General features: G+C 39.4%; 1 protein-coding gene across 4 annotated transcripts in view; it reads left to right on the top strand.

Moving 5' to 3' along the window:
* The window catches only part of CEP350 (centrosomal protein 350), a 170,859-nt gene that overhangs the window by 125,842 nt on the left and 25,331 nt on the right, over window positions 1-19,686 (top strand). For all 4 annotated transcript variants that reach the window (XM_075528019.1, XM_075528033.1, XM_075528023.1 and 1 more), the window contains 4 exons: window positions 11,011-11,222; window positions 13,465-13,609; window positions 14,751-14,911; window positions 17,812-17,948. In XM_075528019.1, coding sequence (XP_075384134.1) covers window positions 11,011-11,222; window positions 13,465-13,609; window positions 14,751-14,911; window positions 17,812-17,948 — 655 coding nt within the window. The remainder of the gene's footprint in view (window positions 1-11,010; window positions 11,223-13,464; window positions 13,610-14,750; window positions 14,912-17,811; window positions 17,949-19,686) is intronic.

The following is a 19,686-nucleotide window of genomic DNA, read 5'->3' on the forward strand; positions in this document are numbered from 1 at the left end:
ACTGCTGGGGTCACGCAAAGATGTCCCTCCCAGGTTTTCCTCCGAAACAAGACTACCCTTCTCCCTCTTCCTTTTCAAGGATTCCCGGGGGAGGCGTGGTGAACTACCTCAACTCGGTCCCATTGGCTGAATTGCAATCACCTGGCCCAGGTGGGCTGATCCAGGTTTAACACCCATCCGTGCCCACCGGCAGGAAATTCAGGTCTTTGTCCTATGCTGGCTCTCCTGGGCATGCGTCAGTGGACTTCCAATCCCTAATGCTAGCTACCTAACACATCCAGGAATGCTCCTTAAAGGCAAGAATGGCGAGGAGAGGCTTTGTCTCATGTACTTAGGGTATGTTATCAGGAGAGACCATGCCCCAGACAAGGACATCATATTTGGTAAAAAGAGGGACACCCCCCCCCAGATGGATTGATCTAGTGGCTGCAACAATGGGCTCAAGCATAAGAACAATTGTGAGGATGGTGCAGGACCAGGCAGTGTTTCAGTCTGTTGTATATAGATATGGCCACTATGATTTGGAACCAACTTGATGGCGCCTAACGTGACTGATAAATGATAATTAAAAATATACAAAGGTAAGTCAAAGTATTGCTATGAAATCATAGAAACTTTTATTAAACAGAAATATCAAAATGTAAACCTATTATTTTTCAACATATCCTGTTTAGTTTTATACTTTTGAAGGCAGTGTTTCCATCTCTAACATTTCCCCAAAAGGAGCCTGGTGGTGCTGTTGAGTCAGTTGGACTGTAAACCAGGTGAGCCGTTCAAACCCACTAGGCACTCCATAGGAGAAAGGAGACGCTGTCTGCTCCCAAAATAAGACTTAAAGCCCTAGAAGCACGGCATAGGATCACGTGAGTGGGAATTGAGATGGCAGTGGGAATTTTGAAACTTGTCCCAAAGAATTCTGCACTCTGATTTATACCATGTAAAAGTGGCGGCTTCGACATCCTCTAGGGGCTCAAATCTTGTTCTTTTTCAATATCCTCTTTGAGTTTGGGGAACACAAACTCTGATGAAGTCAGATCAGGGCTGCAGAGTGGAGGCAGTAAGGTTGGGCTTCTCAAAGAAATTCTGGTAGGACAGCCCGTGCATGTGCGATAATCGTGGGAAACCGCGGTAGTGCAATTTCCTGGCCTTTTTCTCACAAATGAAGTTTTCAGTTTTCTTAAAATGTCTTTATGATTAGTTCTATGATTGTCATCCTTAAAGAAAATCTATCGATTATTCATTTGTACTTTAGAATAATCAACCATTTGAAATAAAAAAGTCAACATTTATCCGAGGACAATGTTCAGAAAGATTAAGAAAGAAGGACTAAAGAGGCCAAAAAAAATATTTCCCCTTTGGGGTCCCAAAGGACAGGCACCATGACCTTCAGAACTGACCTCTGTCTTGGATTTAACTGATCTAGTAGGTCCCTTATTTTAATTGCACACGCGTGCGTGTATATGTATCATACTGTGTCACGATTAAGTTAGTTACTGGGACATCTTGACTAAGGCTGTCCACTGATTGCAGACACGTGTTTAAGCAAGTTTGTTTGGAATAAGCCCATACATATATGAGCTAGAACTGTGGGAGCATACTCTTCCACTTACCTTTGTATAAGCAACTCTTAGGAACCAAAAGAAAAAGGTAATCCATTAAAAATAAGAACGGAACTGGCCCGTTACAGATGAAGATCCCAAAGACGTACCGTGTGTGATAATCCGCTTCCGGGTGACCGTGTGGGTCAGAGTCGGAGTGCACTCGATAGGGTTTTCAATCACTAGTGTCTTAGGGATGGAGATGGCCAGCCTTTCTTCATGGTGCTTTTGGGTAGATTCTAGGACTACCAACTTTTTGATTAGTAGTTTCGTGCAAACTGTGTGCAGCCCCTCAGGATCTTAGAGAGCCAATAATCACTTTTAAAATATTCACCTTTCTTAGTAAACATAGACTAAAACCCACAAAGAGACACCATCACACATCTGCATTAGTTTCCTACGGCTGCCACAGCAAATTAACACAAATGGGAGCTTGAAGCAGCAGACTCCGGTAGTTTTATAAACCAGAAGATAAAAAGGAAGATGTTGGCAGGGCTGCACTCCCTCCTCGTGTTCCAGAGGACAGTCCATTCCTTACTTCTTCATTCTCTTGTAGATACCAGAAGCTGGAACTGCTGGCAATTCTAATTTCTGCCCCTCTTTACATTTCCTTCATCTGCCCTCAACTCTGAGTTCCTTTTGTCTTGATAGGGCCCAACAAGATAGCCAGGATTATCTCATCATGAGATCTGTAACTTAATTACGTCTTTAGAGATTGCTTTTCCTAATAAAATCCCATTCACTGGTCGTTGGCATTAAATCGTGAACATAGTTATTTGCATTAAACCCAGTACAATTCCTGTAAAACTTTTCGGTACATAAGTGGGACAGAATGGTTAAATCCAACTTAGGAAACATTTTGACAGTAAAAATAAGCAAGTAAATAGTAATAGATAGAACTATCCTTCAGTAGTTGGTTTCCCAGTTACCTGGCCAAGAACAGTGGTTCTTACAATGTGGTTCATGAAGCCAGAGGAGAGGGATCTCTGAGCAAGGATGTAGAAGATCAAAATTATTTGTATGATAATTCTAACATAGTATTTGCCTTTTCTACCATGCTGTCAGTATAGAGATTGTACAAAAGCAGTGTGGCAAACTGCTGGTGCTGTCGCATGAACGAAGGCACTGGCTCTGAACTAGCGTAGCAGTTGTTCCCTCACCACTCTGTACGCACAGGAAAAGGATGCTAGTTATATTTAAGAAGGCTTTTTGAGTCAGCAGTAAAAGCCACGAGGTTTATTAAGTCTTTTATTTCCAAACTAAAGTATGGTCATTTGGACTTGGGTAAATACCCAAGATTCTCAAAAATGGATGAAATAATCCTGATTCTTCAAGTAAGACAACTGATAGTATTTATTCCCAGTGATAAAAAAGATTCCAACTGAAAATTAGGGTTTGGGAAATGTTTACAGTACCATGAAGTGTGACAGTTTCTCAATACTTTAGGGACTTTAGATTCATGAGGTGTGGTGGTATAACAAAACGTCATCTTAGTATGTGATGAATTTAGCCGTATTTCAAAGATCAGCATAACTCAGTGAGCCAGTAGTTTTCAAATGACCAGTATATGATGTTACAAGAATTTGCGTGGATAAAATCCATTCAGAATACAAGATTTAAAACAATAGCTTAGTGCTAATAGATCCTGAAATTTTCCTTGAGGTTGTTTCTAATTGCAAATTATAACTAACCTTTAATAAACTCTAGTTGTTAAAGTTCAGTGTAGCCTCAAAAAATATATATCCACAATGATATTTAAAGATCCTCTTCTGACTATCTATCTGAGACTGTAGACTAGTTTTTGCCCTTGCCATAACAAATGACACAAGCTGGGGGCTGAAGACAATGGACGTGCATCCTCTGTCCGTTCTGGCGGCCTTACGTCTAAACTCAAGGTGTTGGCAGGATTGGTTCCTTTTGGGGAGTTCAAAGGCAGTACCTGTCCCATGTCTCTCCTCGCTTCAAGCGGTAGCTGCCAACTTTGACTTCTTTGGTTTCTCTGTGCCTTATCACATGGCATTTACCTGTGCATCTGTGTCTGCGCATGGCCTTCTTTCAAAGACTCCAGTCATTGGTTTGGAGATCTTCCTAATCCACTGTGACCCCATCTTAATTTGATTATATCTGTAAGACCCTATTTCCAAATATGGTCGCATTTGCAAATACTATAGACTAGGAATTCAACTTTTTTTTTTTTAAACAGAAATGTGATTTCTCACAGTTTAGGAAGCTTGGACGTCCAAATTCAGAACACTGGTTGAGCCTGCATGTCTGTACTGGTAGATCATCGATTACTGCAGGATTGGGTATTTAACAGTGGTAATCTCTATTTAACTCTTGGAAACGTCTCGGTGTCCTGCCTGGCTTCTGTCCTTTTTTTTTTTGCTGACCTCCCTCTCAGTGTATATTGCCCTTTCCTTCACTCAGATGAGTACTTACCTACTCTCTAGCCGGTTACTTCCCTTTCTCCTGCCTCTTCCATCCCTGGTAACTATCGAAGACTCTGTTTTTTAGTATGAAAACCTACCCTTGACTTTTTATAACAGTGGTCTCATAAAATATTTGCCCTTTTGTGCTTGTCTAATTTCATCCAGCATAATGTCCTCTGGGTTTACCCATGATGTAAATTGTTTTGCAGATTCATCATCATTCTTTAATGTTGCCTAGCATTCCACTGCATGTATATACCAAAGTTTGTTTATCCATTTCTTCCCTAATGGGCATTTAGGTGGTTCCCCCTTTTTGCTGTTGTGAACCGTACTTTGGTGAACATGGTGTGCACATATCTGTATGTGCTACAGCTCTTCGCTAGGGTCAATCGCTTTTCAGAGGTCGCATTTCAATCCACAGTAGGCTAGATATTTTGAATATACTTCAATCAAAGCAACATACCACTATTGATTGAATACAGAAACAGACATGAGAATCCAGCTGTTTTCGGTTATGTAAGAAGTTGAAGATTCTTTTAAATATTAAAAATTTCCTCTTTCACCAAACTTTTAGCAATGACACTTTAAAAATTTTAAGTAGTATTTAAAGATGTAGTGAGTATATTGTTATCTCATGCATATATGTTTAAATTTTTAGTTTTAATTTATATTATGGTAGATGTTGATAAATACAACCTGCATAAACCAAAGCTCTTTGGAGACCTGAATACTATTTAAAACTATAAAGGAGTGTTAAGAAATTTTGAGAATTATGTAGAGCAATATTTTCAAATAAGGGTATGTCCCATTATAGGGGTATAAATCAGTTTATGGGTTGCAGTCAGCATTACTGAAAGATTAAATAGAACAGAAAATACTCTGTGTCTTATGTAATAATGACCAATATTTTGGTAAAGATTTTTTAAAAATTCAAGTATGAAAGCCACTTGTCTCGGTTAACTAGTGCAGGTATAACACAAGTGCCACAAATGGGTGACTAAAGAACAGAAGCCTATTTTCTCACACATTTGAAAGTTAAAAGTAGTAGCGTCTCAGCCATGTCAATTCCTTTCTTGTTAGAAGCTCTGAGTATTTGTTGGTTCCTTGACTTGGAGGAACCCTCACATGGTGTCTGCCTTGCTGTTTGTTGGTGTGTATGTGTTTACTGCGCTTTGTATAGGTTTAGATCCAGCATGCACTGATATGTCTTAATTATTCACTTTATATTAGATTGCATTGTAGAAGAGATTATATTATGTTAGCTTGTATGATGGAAGAGAACATTATTTCACATTAGCTTTAAATGACTCGGGTTAGAATTCCAACTGTATTATAGAGGACACAATTCAGCCCATGTCATACTACTCTCTTTGACTTCCCATATTTATTCTTTCCCACAAGCAGAACACATTTACCCCCCAAATCTTAATCTCTTTAGTATCAACTCTAAGCTTTCCTCACTCGAATCATTGAAATCAAGAAAATTGGAAAGCATCTAAATGTTCATTACTGGAAGAATGGATAAATACAGCTGTGGTTTTGCCACATTTTATATTGTGTTCAATGAAAACTTACAACAAAGAGATGCACGTGCGGTTTAAAGTCAGGAAAGATGTGTTGTCGGGACTGCATACTTTGATCATATTTATTGAGAGTATGCTCAACAAATGATTCAAGAAGAAAGAATATGTGAAAAAGAAGGTAACACCAGGATCAGAGGAAGACTCATTAAACAACCCAATATGGAGATGTCACAACCTAGCTTGCTGAAAGCAAAGGACACAGCATATGCTGAGGAAGGTCGAGGGTGACCGCCTTCAGTGTGTGTACCACCTGAAACATGTGTTGGCTATCTCTGCTGAAAAAGAACTCGTTAAAGTGATAAAGAGTGAAGATGTCCCTTTTAGGACTGAAACATGTCTGATCAGATCATGTTTTTGTTTTGTTTTTTTATTTGCCTAATAGCCTGGACGATGCATAAGGAAAATTGGAGAAGAATTGAAGCCTTTGAGTTGGGGTGGTGGTAGTGGTGGTGGTTAGGTGCCACCCACTTGGTGCCAACGCACAGCACCCGTATGTACAATAAAAGGAAACACTGCCAGGTCTGGCGCCATCCTCCCAATTATGGTGTTGGTGAGGTATATTGAATATACTATAGATTGCCTAAAGCACAAAAAAATCTCTCTTGGAAGTTGTTTGTAAAGCTAGAACACTCCTTAAAAGCAGTAATAGTGAGACTGTCTAAGTTACTTTGGACCTGTCATCAGGGGGACTAGTTCCTGAAGACAGCATTACACTTAATAAAGTAAAAAATCAGTGAAAAAGAAAAGACCCTCAACAAGATGGATTGACCCAGTGGCTATACAGTGGGCTCATAGATAGTAACAGTTGTGAGGATGGCTTGAGAGCAGGCAGTGTTTCTGTTGTGTGTGGTTTGTTATGAATCGGAACCAACTCCATAGCACACCAAATGGCAACCTGCACATCAACAGACAAGGTTACTGTACATATTCGAGTATAAGCCGACCCAAATATCCATCCAGGCGCACCTAATTTTACCACAAAAACTACATTAAAAATGTGCTGAAAAACTTGGCTTATACATGAGTATACACAGTAAACCAAGACGTATTGCATACAAGGTCTCAGTTCCTACATGGACTGGTTTATTATAAGTAAAATGTGGATGGCTGCAGACAAGCTCTCAACAATATACTTGTTCTAGACTCATTAGGGTTCCTTTGATAAAGATACTTTGAGTGCCAGGGATGGGGGACATTGTGAGGGTAATATTAAAATTTTAACAGAACTCAAGTGGACCCATCTTAAATCATTGAAGCTATGCAAGAAATTCGTAGAAATGCCACCCATCAGAAAAAGAGCTTTTAGATGGGGGTCAGGTGTTTCAAGGAAGGTCAGATGACCTAAAAGAGGGAAGATTGTCATCCTCAAAACAGAAAAACCTGGCCAATATCCAGAATCCGGTGAAGAAGACTGTAGCATTGCCATTGAGATGATAGTTTCTGAGGTTGACATCTCTTGTGTTTTGACATTTTCAATTTAAGTGAACATCTCGGCCTCAGCAAACTTTTGGTGCCCAAAGTGTCGTGTAAAGAGCAACTAACTCAAAGGATGGAACTTTCCATTGAAGCTAATGAAGGCAAGTTTGGAAACTGAGTTCTAGCTAAGGATGAGTTTTGGATTTAGTTCTAGCAATACATTATTTTACTTTCACGTGTATAAGAGTTACAAAACTGCTTTTGACAAAACTGCAAACGTTATAATGCATTTTATACAAATCTTGAAAGCGTACAAAGCTAAATGAGAAATCATTTAGCTCTGCGTAGCAAGCATTCAGTCGGCGTTGAATCAGCCCTGTACGTAGCACCCCCTGTGTTTCAGAGTGGAACTGCGATGCACGCGGTTTTCACACTGACTTTTTGAAGCAGAGTGCCAGGCCTTTCACTCTGTGGCACCAGACTTGTGTGGGAAAAAAATGACACAACTGATCAAAGTCACCTTTTCCTTTTCCTCAAGAACTTAATCCCTTTATGTGCGCGCGCATGTGCGCGCGCGCGTGCGCACACACATACACACACACACACGAGAGGGGGTACCCCCAAAAAAACAATGCTTACTTGTTTTTTGATGTGAGGGGGACAGTGCATTTGGAGTTCATCCCACCAGGTCAGACTGTTAATTAAGCTTTCTATTTAGAAACTCTGTAAAGATTACATAACAGTGCAACAGAGCAGCCTGATTTGTGGCAGATGGGGACTGGTTTTGCCATCTCAGTGCAACAGTTTTTGGCACACAAAAAAATAGCATGCCTTTGTTGCCCCACATACCTTACTCACTTGATCCTGCTCAATGCAACTTATTTTTGTTTCTGGGAATGAAGAGGGACATGAAAGGACAGCGATTTAACAATAAAATAGGTGAAGAAAAAAACGAGGGAGGTGCTATCAGCCATCTAAACAGATGAGTTTGAAAGATGTTTCCAAGAATGGAGTTGCAAATTTGACAAATGTATTGAGTGTAATGGAGAGTACTTTGAAGGTGATAAGGTTGTTGTGTAAAAAAAATTTAAATACACAGCTTTGAATAAAAAGATTCTGTTTTGGGGGGAGGTACCCCTTCCTATATGTATGTTTTTACCCCTTAAACTAACATCTGTTATTTCTGAATGTAAGTCATTGGGGGAAACATTCATATTATAAAAGTTCATTTTATAGACAACTGTGCTGGAGCATACCTGTTCTAAAAACTAGGAAAATACCTACAAATTGTTAAAACTAACACAATAAAAATTATGTGAGGTTATGCAATAGTTGCCCTTTTGTGGTGGATTGACTTCACTCAGCCTAATGCCTTCCCGCTCTATCCATATTGTAGCATGTATCAAAACTTCATCTTTTACTGGAGGACTGGTAGGGGCAGTATTTCCTTCTGTTGAACATAGGGTCTCCTATGGGTGGAAACTGACTCAACAATATCTCACAACAACAATACATATATAAAAAAAGATAACAAAAGACAAATGCTTAGAAAACAAAATCTATTAGTTCTTTGTAGGAGAGGGAAGGGTGAGCTAACAATGACAATATCACTTTAAGTATTGTCTTGCCAAATCAACTATTGTGATTACTGTCACAAGTTGTATATCTGTAAAAGAGTGAATTGGTAAAATCTGTGTGATTTTGCCATAGATTGAGTTGTGCCCCCAAATAATTGTGCAAATCCTAATCTCTCTGCCTGTGATTCTAATTCTAATTGGGGGTTGATTTTATTCAGTTATAACGCAAAAGTGTTGTTGTTAGGTGTCATCTAGTTGGTTTCTGATACATAGTGGTCCTGTGTTCACCAGAATGTAATACTACCTGGTCCGGTCCTGCACCATCCTCAAAATTGTTAAGTTTGAGCCAATTATTGCAGCCAGTGTGTCAGTCCATCTTGTAGAAGGCCTTCTTCTTTTCATTGCCCCTCTCCAAGGACTGGTCTCTCCTGATAACATGTCCAAAATACATGAGACGAAGTCTCATGATGTGGCTTCTACAGAACATTCTCGCTGTACTTCCAAAACAGATTTGTTTGTTCTTTTGGGAGTTCATGATACTTTCGGTATTCTCCACCAGCACAAAATACATCGATTCTTCTTTGGTCTTCATTATTCACTGTCCAACTTTCACATGCATCTGAGGTGACTGCAAATACCATGACCTGCGTCAGGCGCACCTTGGTCCTCAAAGTCACCTCTTTGCTTTTCAACACTTTTAACAACGAGGCTGGATTAGTATAGGGTCATCTTAAACCAAAGTAAACAGAGTGACAGAAGAGGGATGCCAAACCAAAGAAAACTAGCACAGAAGCACAACCAACAAAGAGAGCTGCCCTTCCCCTAGAGGCAGCATCCTGAATTTCGACTTCGAGCTTCCTACGCTGTGAGAAAATAGACTTGTCTGTTAAAGCCATCCACATTGGGTATTTCTGATAATAGCAGTAGTAGATAACTAAGATCTATTTACGTCAATAACCATTTTTTAAAGGTTAGCATCTGTGACTGCTTATGTATAACTAAGTACCTTGTGGGATTTGGTTTCATATTTTGAAAGATTAAGGTCATGGTTTCATAGGACAGCCCAGTTAATTGGCCTAATAACCTGGGTAGTGCTTCTGTTTTACTTCCTAGTTTGTTGCGTAATGCCCTGGGTTTTTAAACCTTGTGCACCGACATCATGGCACAACATGGACTCTGTTCATCTGAAGCAACAGAGGAAGGAGAGTAAAGAATAAGAGGATCTGGAATATGTGGCTGGTGGTTGCCTGTGTTAACAATGACTTACTTTGTTGTAAGACCAGAACCGGATGGAGCCTACCTGCCATTGCAGACAGTCCCCAAGCTATGAATGAGCTCCATTGCTAGCTTCGCAGTTGGTTCAGCTTGCATAGTTCTGACTGAAAATTAAAGTTGAGCACTTAACCCAAACAAGCTGCCTATAAGAGCAGAGCTTTCAGTAGAAATTTCAGACAAGTGAGTTCAAGTTCCTGAAGCAATTGTGTAAAGAACAAGAGCTGAGACGTGGTTTTCCCAGTATGAGCCGAGGACAGTGCACAGTCTAAGCAGTAGCCGCCAAGGTGGGGGAATGGTCCAGGCAGGCAAAGTGGAACAGTGGAGAACAAAGACCATGGGGACAGGGCTTGGGCATGTTCAGGGCATTTTGCTTGTTGTCTTTCTGGAAGGCTAAAGAACAGTAGCTGGTTATAATGAAAACGTTTTAAGAAAGCTAACTAAAGCTTTAGCAGAAAAATGCCGCCAGCTTTACGACAAGCTCCCTGCCTATTCCTCTCATCAAAAGGGGCAGTTTCGTGGGATTTTTTATGAAAACTCAGTGCAGTCCTGATTTGACTCCTTCGGACTTCTTTTTGTTTCCTATTCTTAAACGATCTGTAAATGGAACCCATTGTTTTTCAGAGACCAGTAACATGGTTAAATTCCAAGGACCTTCAGTTCTTTTGGGAGGGACTGGTATGGTTGCTTTCAAAAGTTATCTGAAAGTCGGAGCTTATGTTTTTTATTTTTACATTTTTATCCTTTAATTCTATTTCCATACACTTTTTTAAGCCCACTGATATGTTTTCTGGTAATGCTGTTTTTTTTTCTCCAGAGCCATTAGACCAATTTTGATTCCTAAAGAATATATGAGAGTTATATCATTGTTGTGCATCCTCACAAACACTTGGATTATCAGTCATCATTGCAAATACATACTACAGATACCTTCTAGTTTGTGTCGGGCAAAATTCCGTAATTTGAATAACAAACTTTGTAGTAAATGTAATTGATTAAGTGTTGTGTTAAATAAATTGCTATCTAAATGCAGCCAGTGACACTATGCGAAAAAACAAATATAAAGTTGAACAGGTGAATTTTTTTCATTGACCAGATTGTGCATCTTTTTTTCTGTTTCACCCTCCCATCCTAGAAATAGCCAGTGAAGAGGAATCTCCAGGACCTTCCTACTCGCATCTAAACAGTGGAAGCTCTATTCCAGAAGAATTGGGCAGCCCTGCTGTTGAGTATTTATCATCTGAGCCTGTAGTTCAGGAGCAGCCAGGAAGTCCAGATCACAGCGTACTTACTGAAGATATGGTTTTCTCACAGGAACTAGAATCGTCTACCTCTCCCAGTAAGCATGTAAGTTATATGTTCTTTGTCTTATACTACAGTTTCTGTAGACATAACCTGCCTGCATTCTCCCGTGTGGGTGTGACGAGCACAAGGGACGCAGAGGATGGCGCTCTCCAGGGAGCCCTTTCCCATGCAGACACACGTGAAGCAGTGCAGCAGCCGCAGCTCAGACAGGCCACACTGGGGACTCGGTCAGGGGGTTGACACCAAATTGACTGCAAAATATTTTGTACAGTATTTCAGCAGAAACTTTTTGTTTATGACAACATCCCTGTGGTTAGTTATAACAACAAAACATCGGTAGGCTGAAAAAGGCTGACACTTTTTAAATTCAGTTCGTGAACCTTCTGTCGCACTCTCGTCGGCGCTGTCGTGACTCGGTTGCAGTGGTGCTCGGATTGCCGGTCTCATCACGAGCACCGCGCACGCGCTGTTGGTTATGCTGTGGTCAGTGCGGTTGAAGCTGTTCATTTAGTCCAGTTATCTTGCATTTTAGCCACGGTGTGTGCTAAGTAGTACTTGTCAACCTATAGCAATACCTGTTTTTGAGAATTAAGCATTCATTAAATGTTAAGGGGAAATTTTTTTTAAGACTTGCTAAGTTATTAATAATGTTTAAACTAATAATGCTATAATTTAATATAGAGATTTTGCAAAACAATTTGTTGTTGGTATTCCTATAACTTAAGAAATATTTAAGCAATTTATAGCTATATTTATTACCTATTAGAATTGATCATAAACATTAAACAAATAACCTCTCTAAGATTTACTGTCAGCAGCTGTATCATTGCTATTAGTGATAGTGGTGACTGTGTACCTGCATGAACAGTGCACAGGGAATAAAGTGTAAGGACTTAAAACGTACGTTAAAACTTAGTGACAGTTCTAAAATGATGTGTTACCAATATTGAGGGTACAGAAACCTTCTAAAGTCTCTAATAAAGAATAAGTTTCAGAAACAAGACAGTTCTTATTAAAATTTGTTTGTTGTGTAACAGAAACGACACCTTAAACCATACTAGTGTGTCCATACTAGAGTATATTAAGTAGTTGTGTCTGTCAGGGCATACATTTTGCCATTTATAATAATTTTGTAGGCACTCTTTTAGTGCTCTTTGCCTTTCTCCCGTCTCCTCCTCCCTTCCTTTTTACTTTCATAAAGGATCATGGGTAGTATTTAAAGAGTTAAAAAAGAATAAGCTACACAGTAGGTAATCCTAGTGTATTGTCATTAGCTTGATGTGCTTTCTTGTAACTTTCTCAGCTTGTGCATTTTTAAAAAATAAAGCTTTATTCTCTAACTTGAAAACTATGTTTTTACTTTAAGTCATTAAAAACCCCAAAACTGTCAGGGAGACCATGCTGACTCAGAGCAACCCTGCAGTGCAGAGTGGGACTGCCGTGTGGGCTCCAAACGGCAAGTTCACATGGGAGCAGACGGCCCACCTTTCTCCCTCGGAGCCGCCCACCTTGCAGTTAGCAGTCCAATGATTCACCCAGGGTGACTCCAGGACTTCTTTCTTTCTTTATTTCTGTTTACAGTCAGTGCCCTTTTTTTTTTTGTTTAATTGGGGGCTCGTACCGCTCTTACCACAATCCATCCATCCCTTGTGTCAAGCACATTTGTACATTATGTTGCCATCATGATGTTCAAAACATTTTTGTTCTACTTGAGCCCTTGATAATCAGATCCTCGTGTTTTGCTTCTCCCCCCCCCCACCCTCTAACCCTCATGAATCCTGGATAAATTATAAATTATTTCTATTTTCATATCATACACCATCCACTGTCTCCCTTCACCCATGTTCCTATTGTTCATCAACCTGGGGTGGGGTTTACACATCAATCATTGTGATCGGTTCCCACTTTCTCCCCCAACCTTCACCTACCCTCCTGGTGTCTCTACTCCCATTACTGTTCCTGAGGGGCTTCTCTGTCCTCGATTCCATGTGTCGAGAGCTCTGATCCGTTCCCGTGTAGATGCTCTGGTCTAGCCAGGTTTGTAAGGTAGAACTGGGGTCAGGATAGTGGAGGTAGGGGCGGGGAGCATTAAAGAACTAGAGGAAAGTTACGTGTTTCGTCGGTGCTATGCTGCACCCTGACTGGTTTGCAGGACTCCTTTTAAGACATAGGTTATTAGACATTCTTTATAAACACTATCTTTCATGGTAGTATGCTTAATTTTAAATAGAATTTTACAACTGTATCACAAAAATCATTCCCATTTGATTTTCTGCTTGAATAGTCACCTCCCAAAAGCTGTACACCTGGTTCAAAGCAGGAGCCTGGCAAAGGAAGTCACAGGACTGGAGGACAGCACCGTCTGCCGGTCAAGTCCCATCAGCACTGTTACAGTTGGTCAGATGAGTCGTTGTCCATGACACAGTCAGGTAAGAGTAACCATGAGAACTTGTCTCCTTTGTACTGCATTTAAATTTGTCTTATGTATGTTGGCTACAGCTTTCCTGAAACCTGTGACAGGAAATGTCAGAAACTCGATTTCATGATTTCTAATACTGATCTTTGGATCACACTACAAGAAAAGACTATAATCTTTTCACATTTAAGTAAGTTCCATGATAGGTTCTTAGGTAATTTAATCCCAAGTACCTGATAAAAACTTGGTTGTTTCTGGCATACAAAGGCCTTCAAAAAGTTCAAGGAAAAATTCCAGTATCTTTCCATTTCATTTTTCCACAAACCTTTTAAGGCCTCTTTGTAATGTTACAGTATACTCCTTAGTCCTCGGAGTTTGTTAAGTCTTACTACTATAATATGGCTGTTAAAGGTCTTATTCAGTGGTAGTGTGTGGAAATAACATAAGTGTGTGGTTATGGTGAGGAGCTATGAAGAGCAGTCATTTGTATACTATTTTTATACTCTTTAAATGATACTTGCTTATTTTTATAGCAGGTGTGTAACAGTTATAATGAAGTATATTTTTGTAATTTTTCTATGCCAGGATATCTACAACGTGTATGTATTAACTATTGAAAGGAAAGTGGGTTTCATTAGACAGTATTTCAGTTCTTTTGAATAACCTAAGGACTTTAAAACAAGATTGCAGAAGAGCCATTTTTTCCTCATATACTCCTTTTATGTGGTTTGGAGACATTCTGCGATGATTCTCAATCAGCTTAAAATAATGTGTGGCTTACTGTGACTTTAAAATGCAATTTAGAGGAGTGTTAGTTTAATGTGACTCTCTATCACCAGAAGATAATTTCTGACAGAATGCCTACATTTCACTAACCTAAGACATTTTCAGCTTCTGGTTGTTTATCTTAGCAAGGCAGAATGCCTTGAGATTTCTTTACAATTTCAAATACTACAATTAGAAAGGGAACAGAAATGTAAAAATATGTAGGAAAAGGAAGGAAACAAAGCAAAGCACTCACTGTGTTTTGTTTCTGCAGGAGCTCAGATGTCCTAATGTCCCTTGTTAGCTCCATCTGTTGTGTTGATGCTTTTCATCAGGAGCCATTCAGTCAGCTAAATATTACAGTTGAATTTTTTTTTAATCTCTTTCAGAAACAACATCTGACCAGAGTGACATTGAAGGCAGGATCAGAGCTCTGAAGGATGAGCTACGGAAAAGAAAGTCGGTTGTGGAGCAGCTGAAGAAGGAGCAGAGGAAAAGGCAGAAGGAAAGACTGAAAGCGCAGGAAGCCAGTCTGCTCAGACAGCTAGAGGTCAGGCCGGGGGGGGGGGGGGGGGGGTGTAACACTGGGACTCCTGTGTGGGCAGCCCCAAATAGGGTTGTGGGTTGGACATTTTCAGTATTAGTTTGGTATCACATTTTATCCCAACTTGATAAAAATAAATGAGATTATCACAAAAAAACTATCCCAATCAAAGCATTAAGTTAAACATGTAACATTAACTTAAAGTACATTAAGATATAAATATTAAATAAAATATTAAAATGGAGGGCATTGTGTTTTTGGCTGTAGGGAATAATAAAGACTAGAGCTATAGAAAAAGATTGATATTTATGCTTTCTTAAGCAAAGAACCATTAGTTAAATGATTCTAGCTATTGGTATTGTTACTGCTTTTTAACTTTTTAAAGCAGAGTGGTGTTTCATGCCACAAAATGTATCAATACACTCTTTGTACTGTTTGCATGGCTCATACGTAGGGCTAGCATGACTTCTTCCAGGCTGGAAACCAGATTTTAATGTCTTCCTCATTCTGTTTTATCGCTTCAGTCACCACACCTCTTGATTCTTCTTTTATAAAACTTCATGCTTGTGTCCCTTTCCATTCCTACTGGCTCTGAGGTGTCTCTGCATCTGGCTGCTTCCCTATTACATATAAGAGGATTATTCCAGCATCGTACCCCTAAAGGATCTATGGGGGCATACTGGGTGATACATTGGGCATTTGACCACAGAGGTCAGCAGTTTGAGCCCACCAGCCGCTCTGCAGGAGAAAGCTTAGGATTTTCTGTTCCTGTAAAGATTTACAACTCCAAAAATTCCTAGGGGTAGTTCTTCTCTGTCCTTTAGAGTCTCCATGAGTCAGAATTAACTCAATGGCACAGAGTTTGGTTTTGTAGCGGTCCTAAGCCATCACATTCTTTACAGAATCATGATGAGCCTCCCACTCATTGCAAAGATCTCTCCCACGGCACTGTAAGAGGGGATCATTGCACTCCTACCTGAACATTGCCAGTGAGAGGACGTTAGAGACTTTCAAAAGAACTGGTTGCATTGTTGTACTCGGGGGGCTCTAATTCTTAGGAAGTACTTTGCTACGTTCAGCCAAAATGGCTGCTCTTCTCCTTTCCACCCATGGGTCCTGGTTGCGTAATACCAACACATCTGTTCCTCCTACATATGTGAATTAGATCATCAAACAGTCACATGCCTGTTTATGTGTCAGACATTCTGCTAATTACTGTACACATATTTTTTCATTTAGTCTTCATAGGCAGAAGATGTAGCTCGTATCCTCCCTGTTTTACAGATGAGGAAACTTGTGTTTCGATGACTTACCCAGGGCCACACGACTAATATGTGATAGAGATAACATTTTTATCTAGCTATAATTCTCTATCCTCTGGCTTTACTATTCTACACACAGAAAAATAATCGTAGCAGAGCTGGAGAAACCAGTTTTGTACAGAACCACAGTACACACAGAGATGGCAACGCGTGTGGCAGGTGGTGTGAATGTTTAGAAGTATGAGAGTAACCAAGCTACAATGGTAATGCTGGAAGCCCGGGTTGGGAAGTAGCAGAAAATGACACTTCAAAAGAAAGAGCATATTCAGGACTTCAGAAGTCAGACTAAGTCAAACAAATGAGTTTGTGCTTCAGCTAATGAGTTTGGAATGGTAGTGTTCACCCTAACTGGGAGTTTTTATGAAAAATACAGATCCAAGTGCTCACTCTGAGAGCAACCTATTTCATTGGTCTAGGAAAGAGCCTAGGGTTGAAAAGTAGGCAGTGACGAGCCATGGAAAGCTTCTGAGTCTCAGAGGAGTACAGTGGATGCAGTACTGTGAGACGGAGTAGATTTGCTCAAAAATGAAACTACGGTAAGGAGGAAGAAGGGCTTCAGAAGAAAGGATGTTTTAAGGCTCCGTCTTAGTCCACATTTTATGAAATGGCTGAAGTAAAGACACAGTGACTTCTGTGTTTGCATTTTTTAATTGCACAGTAAGACCTGCAAAATCCAGAACCTGTGCAGGGCTGAAGGAAAGGAAAAGGCACCTATTTCCACTAAAATAAGTGATAGGAAAGTGCTAAGGCCACTCCGTTAAAATCAGAGAACTTGGGCGATCCAGAAAAACAAGGCTGTGCTGTGGAGTTCCAGCTCACAAAGGTCTTACTGGACTACACAACGTTCACATGCAAATACACGCGTACCTAGCTTGCCAGACCACCCACCTGTAGTGTCTGTTTAATGTCAGAAGCTCCTACGTTGCATAGATGGTGAGGAGTCAGGAAACCACTTTACAGAGTGAAAGTTTTAAGGAAAGAAACGTGCAACTCAATAAAGTAAGGAGAGATATATCAGATGCAGGGCTTCCTGAGATGACGTACAATATATAATTAAATTAGTGAAGCCTTATTTTCAGAAAACATTTTTTCAGTTCTGAACTGTCATAGTACAGCCCCCCTCTTCTCTCTCTCTTCAAGATGTGTGCTCTTAGAGACTTCTCTCTTAAAAATATTTCTGCCATTGAAACACTCAGAACAGAAAGGCTAACCTTGAAATTGCCATGGAAATATTAGGAGAATTTGGAGATAATATATAATCATTAAGGAAGTACATTAATATGGCAGGATATGAATTATTGTTTCATAAGTATGAAACTTCCACAGAGAGAGACTTTGGTTGCTAACTGAATATAAAAATTGCTATTACCCATATTGCTTGTACATAGACTATTCTGAGACAGACATACAAGTCACTGTTACAGAGTTCTGGGTAATGAGATTGGGGGACCGACCCCGAAGAGGGATTTTTCTATTGCATCATTTATACTGTTTGACTACTTGATCATAAAATAAACCAGTTTATAATTTATAACGGCTTTTAAGATTTCTGTTTAGTGACTGCTCTAATTTTTCTAAACTTAGTCATATGACGAATACATTAAGAAAACCGAAGCCGAGCTTAGCCGAGATTTGGAAACATCACCAACAGCCAAGCCGCAAATTAAAACGCTCTCCTCAGCTTCTGAAAAACCCAAGATCAAGGCCCTTCCACTACACAGGTAGAAATTTATGCTAACTTACCTGTAGTCTGCCTTGTTTGAGAAAAGAATGACAAACGATTTTTGAGGCAAAGTTATTTTTTAAGTAACTGAAATTATATGCGTAAATATATTGACTGACAGATTTTTCCTCCACCTTGGGTAAATTATATCACAAGCTTCACTCAATTAAAGTGCTATATCTGAAAGAATCTAATCATGACTCAAATTTGTGATACTACAGATACAATTTTAAAAGTATATTTGTAATCCTGAAGTCCTGTGGGCACAGTGAAGACGGTGCTCTTATGTATCAAGAATAGTGGCACTGTGAGTTGGCATAACCTTTGAAAAGCAAATGGGCAATGTTTCAGAAATTTTTAAAAACACCTATATATAACCTTTCACTCAGTAATTCCATTTCTAGAATTCAAGTTGAGGAAATATGGGGTAAAAATCATCTTTGTCTACATGAATATGTTTGTTTGTCATCACATCCTTGGTATTATGGAAGTAATCACATTGGAAGTAATCTTTATGCCCAGAATTGGGTGACAGATAAATTATGACTTTATCCTGACAACATAGCAAAAATAAATAAATGAATACAGAAAATACTAAGCAGCTGCATTCGAATAAGATTTAATGTATAAAATGTCAAGTTGTGATGTGTACATAGAATTTTGAACAGTGAGTAGAGATTCAACAGGTAAATGGAGCTGAGAAATAGGGATCATTTCAGAGAGAAGAGCATTTGTCAGTGTCTAGACCTGAAATACATATCATACAAGTGGACCATAACAGGAAATTGCTGGAGTTAAGGAGAAGAGACTAGAAAAATATAACCTAATTGTGAAAGACATCTACTCCATTCTAAGTTGTTTGTATTTTACTTTGCAAAAGATGTTGAACCTTTGGTAGGTTTTTGTTTTGTAACGTAAGTTTAATATTTTGGGGTGTTTTTGTTTGTTACAAGAGGATACAACTCATTATAGTTAATTTAGTGTTCCAGGTGTTGAATCTTTGCGCCAGTACCAACTAGCTATATGAGTTTGGGCAAATTATTTAACTTCTCAGGCTTTTGTTGTTAATAGGGACTGATAACCCAATGAAACAGGAAGAAAAATAACAGTACCTGACACACAGAATTGTTATGAGGCTGCAAGGCTTACTGTTCATGAAGCACTTAGAGCAGAAGCTAGCACACAGTGAGCACTGTGTATTATTAGCTGCTGTGGTCAGTGTCACTGTTGTCATTTTAGTTTTAGCCTACTAGGTATAGATATGTTTTTATAATTATTTCAAAATTACATGTGTGTACCTAATAGGACAAAACTAAAATGCATACAATTAGAAAATGTGCCACCCTCATTTAAAGATAACATTCTATAAGTGAACTAAACAAAAATATTCTATGTCTAACAATTGCAGTTAAGTAACGCCTACACCATAATCCTATAATACTATGAATATTTTCCCTCACCTATGAAAGTGTGTAAGCCAACCACTTCATGCCTTAATCCTCCCCATTTTGGATATCCAATCTCTATACTACCCACTTACATCAACCCAGTGCTCTGAGGAGACAATCATATTCTTTGACATGAAGAATCTTTATTCCAGTTGGAGCCCTGTGAAGTCCACCTCCATAAGCAAAGCCAAATCAGGCCAGGCATCCAGAAAGTCTGCAGCAGTAGGCACCAATTCACAGGCTCAAATATCTTCTCTTCATCTGGCCAGGTTCTGGTCAACTCAATGT

The sequence above is a fragment of the Tenrec ecaudatus genome, chromosome 1, assembly GCF_050624435.1.
Source record: "Tenrec ecaudatus isolate mTenEca1 chromosome 1, mTenEca1.hap1, whole genome shotgun sequence".
NCBI lineage: Eukaryota > Metazoa > Chordata > Mammalia > Afrosoricida > Tenrecidae > Tenrec > Tenrec ecaudatus.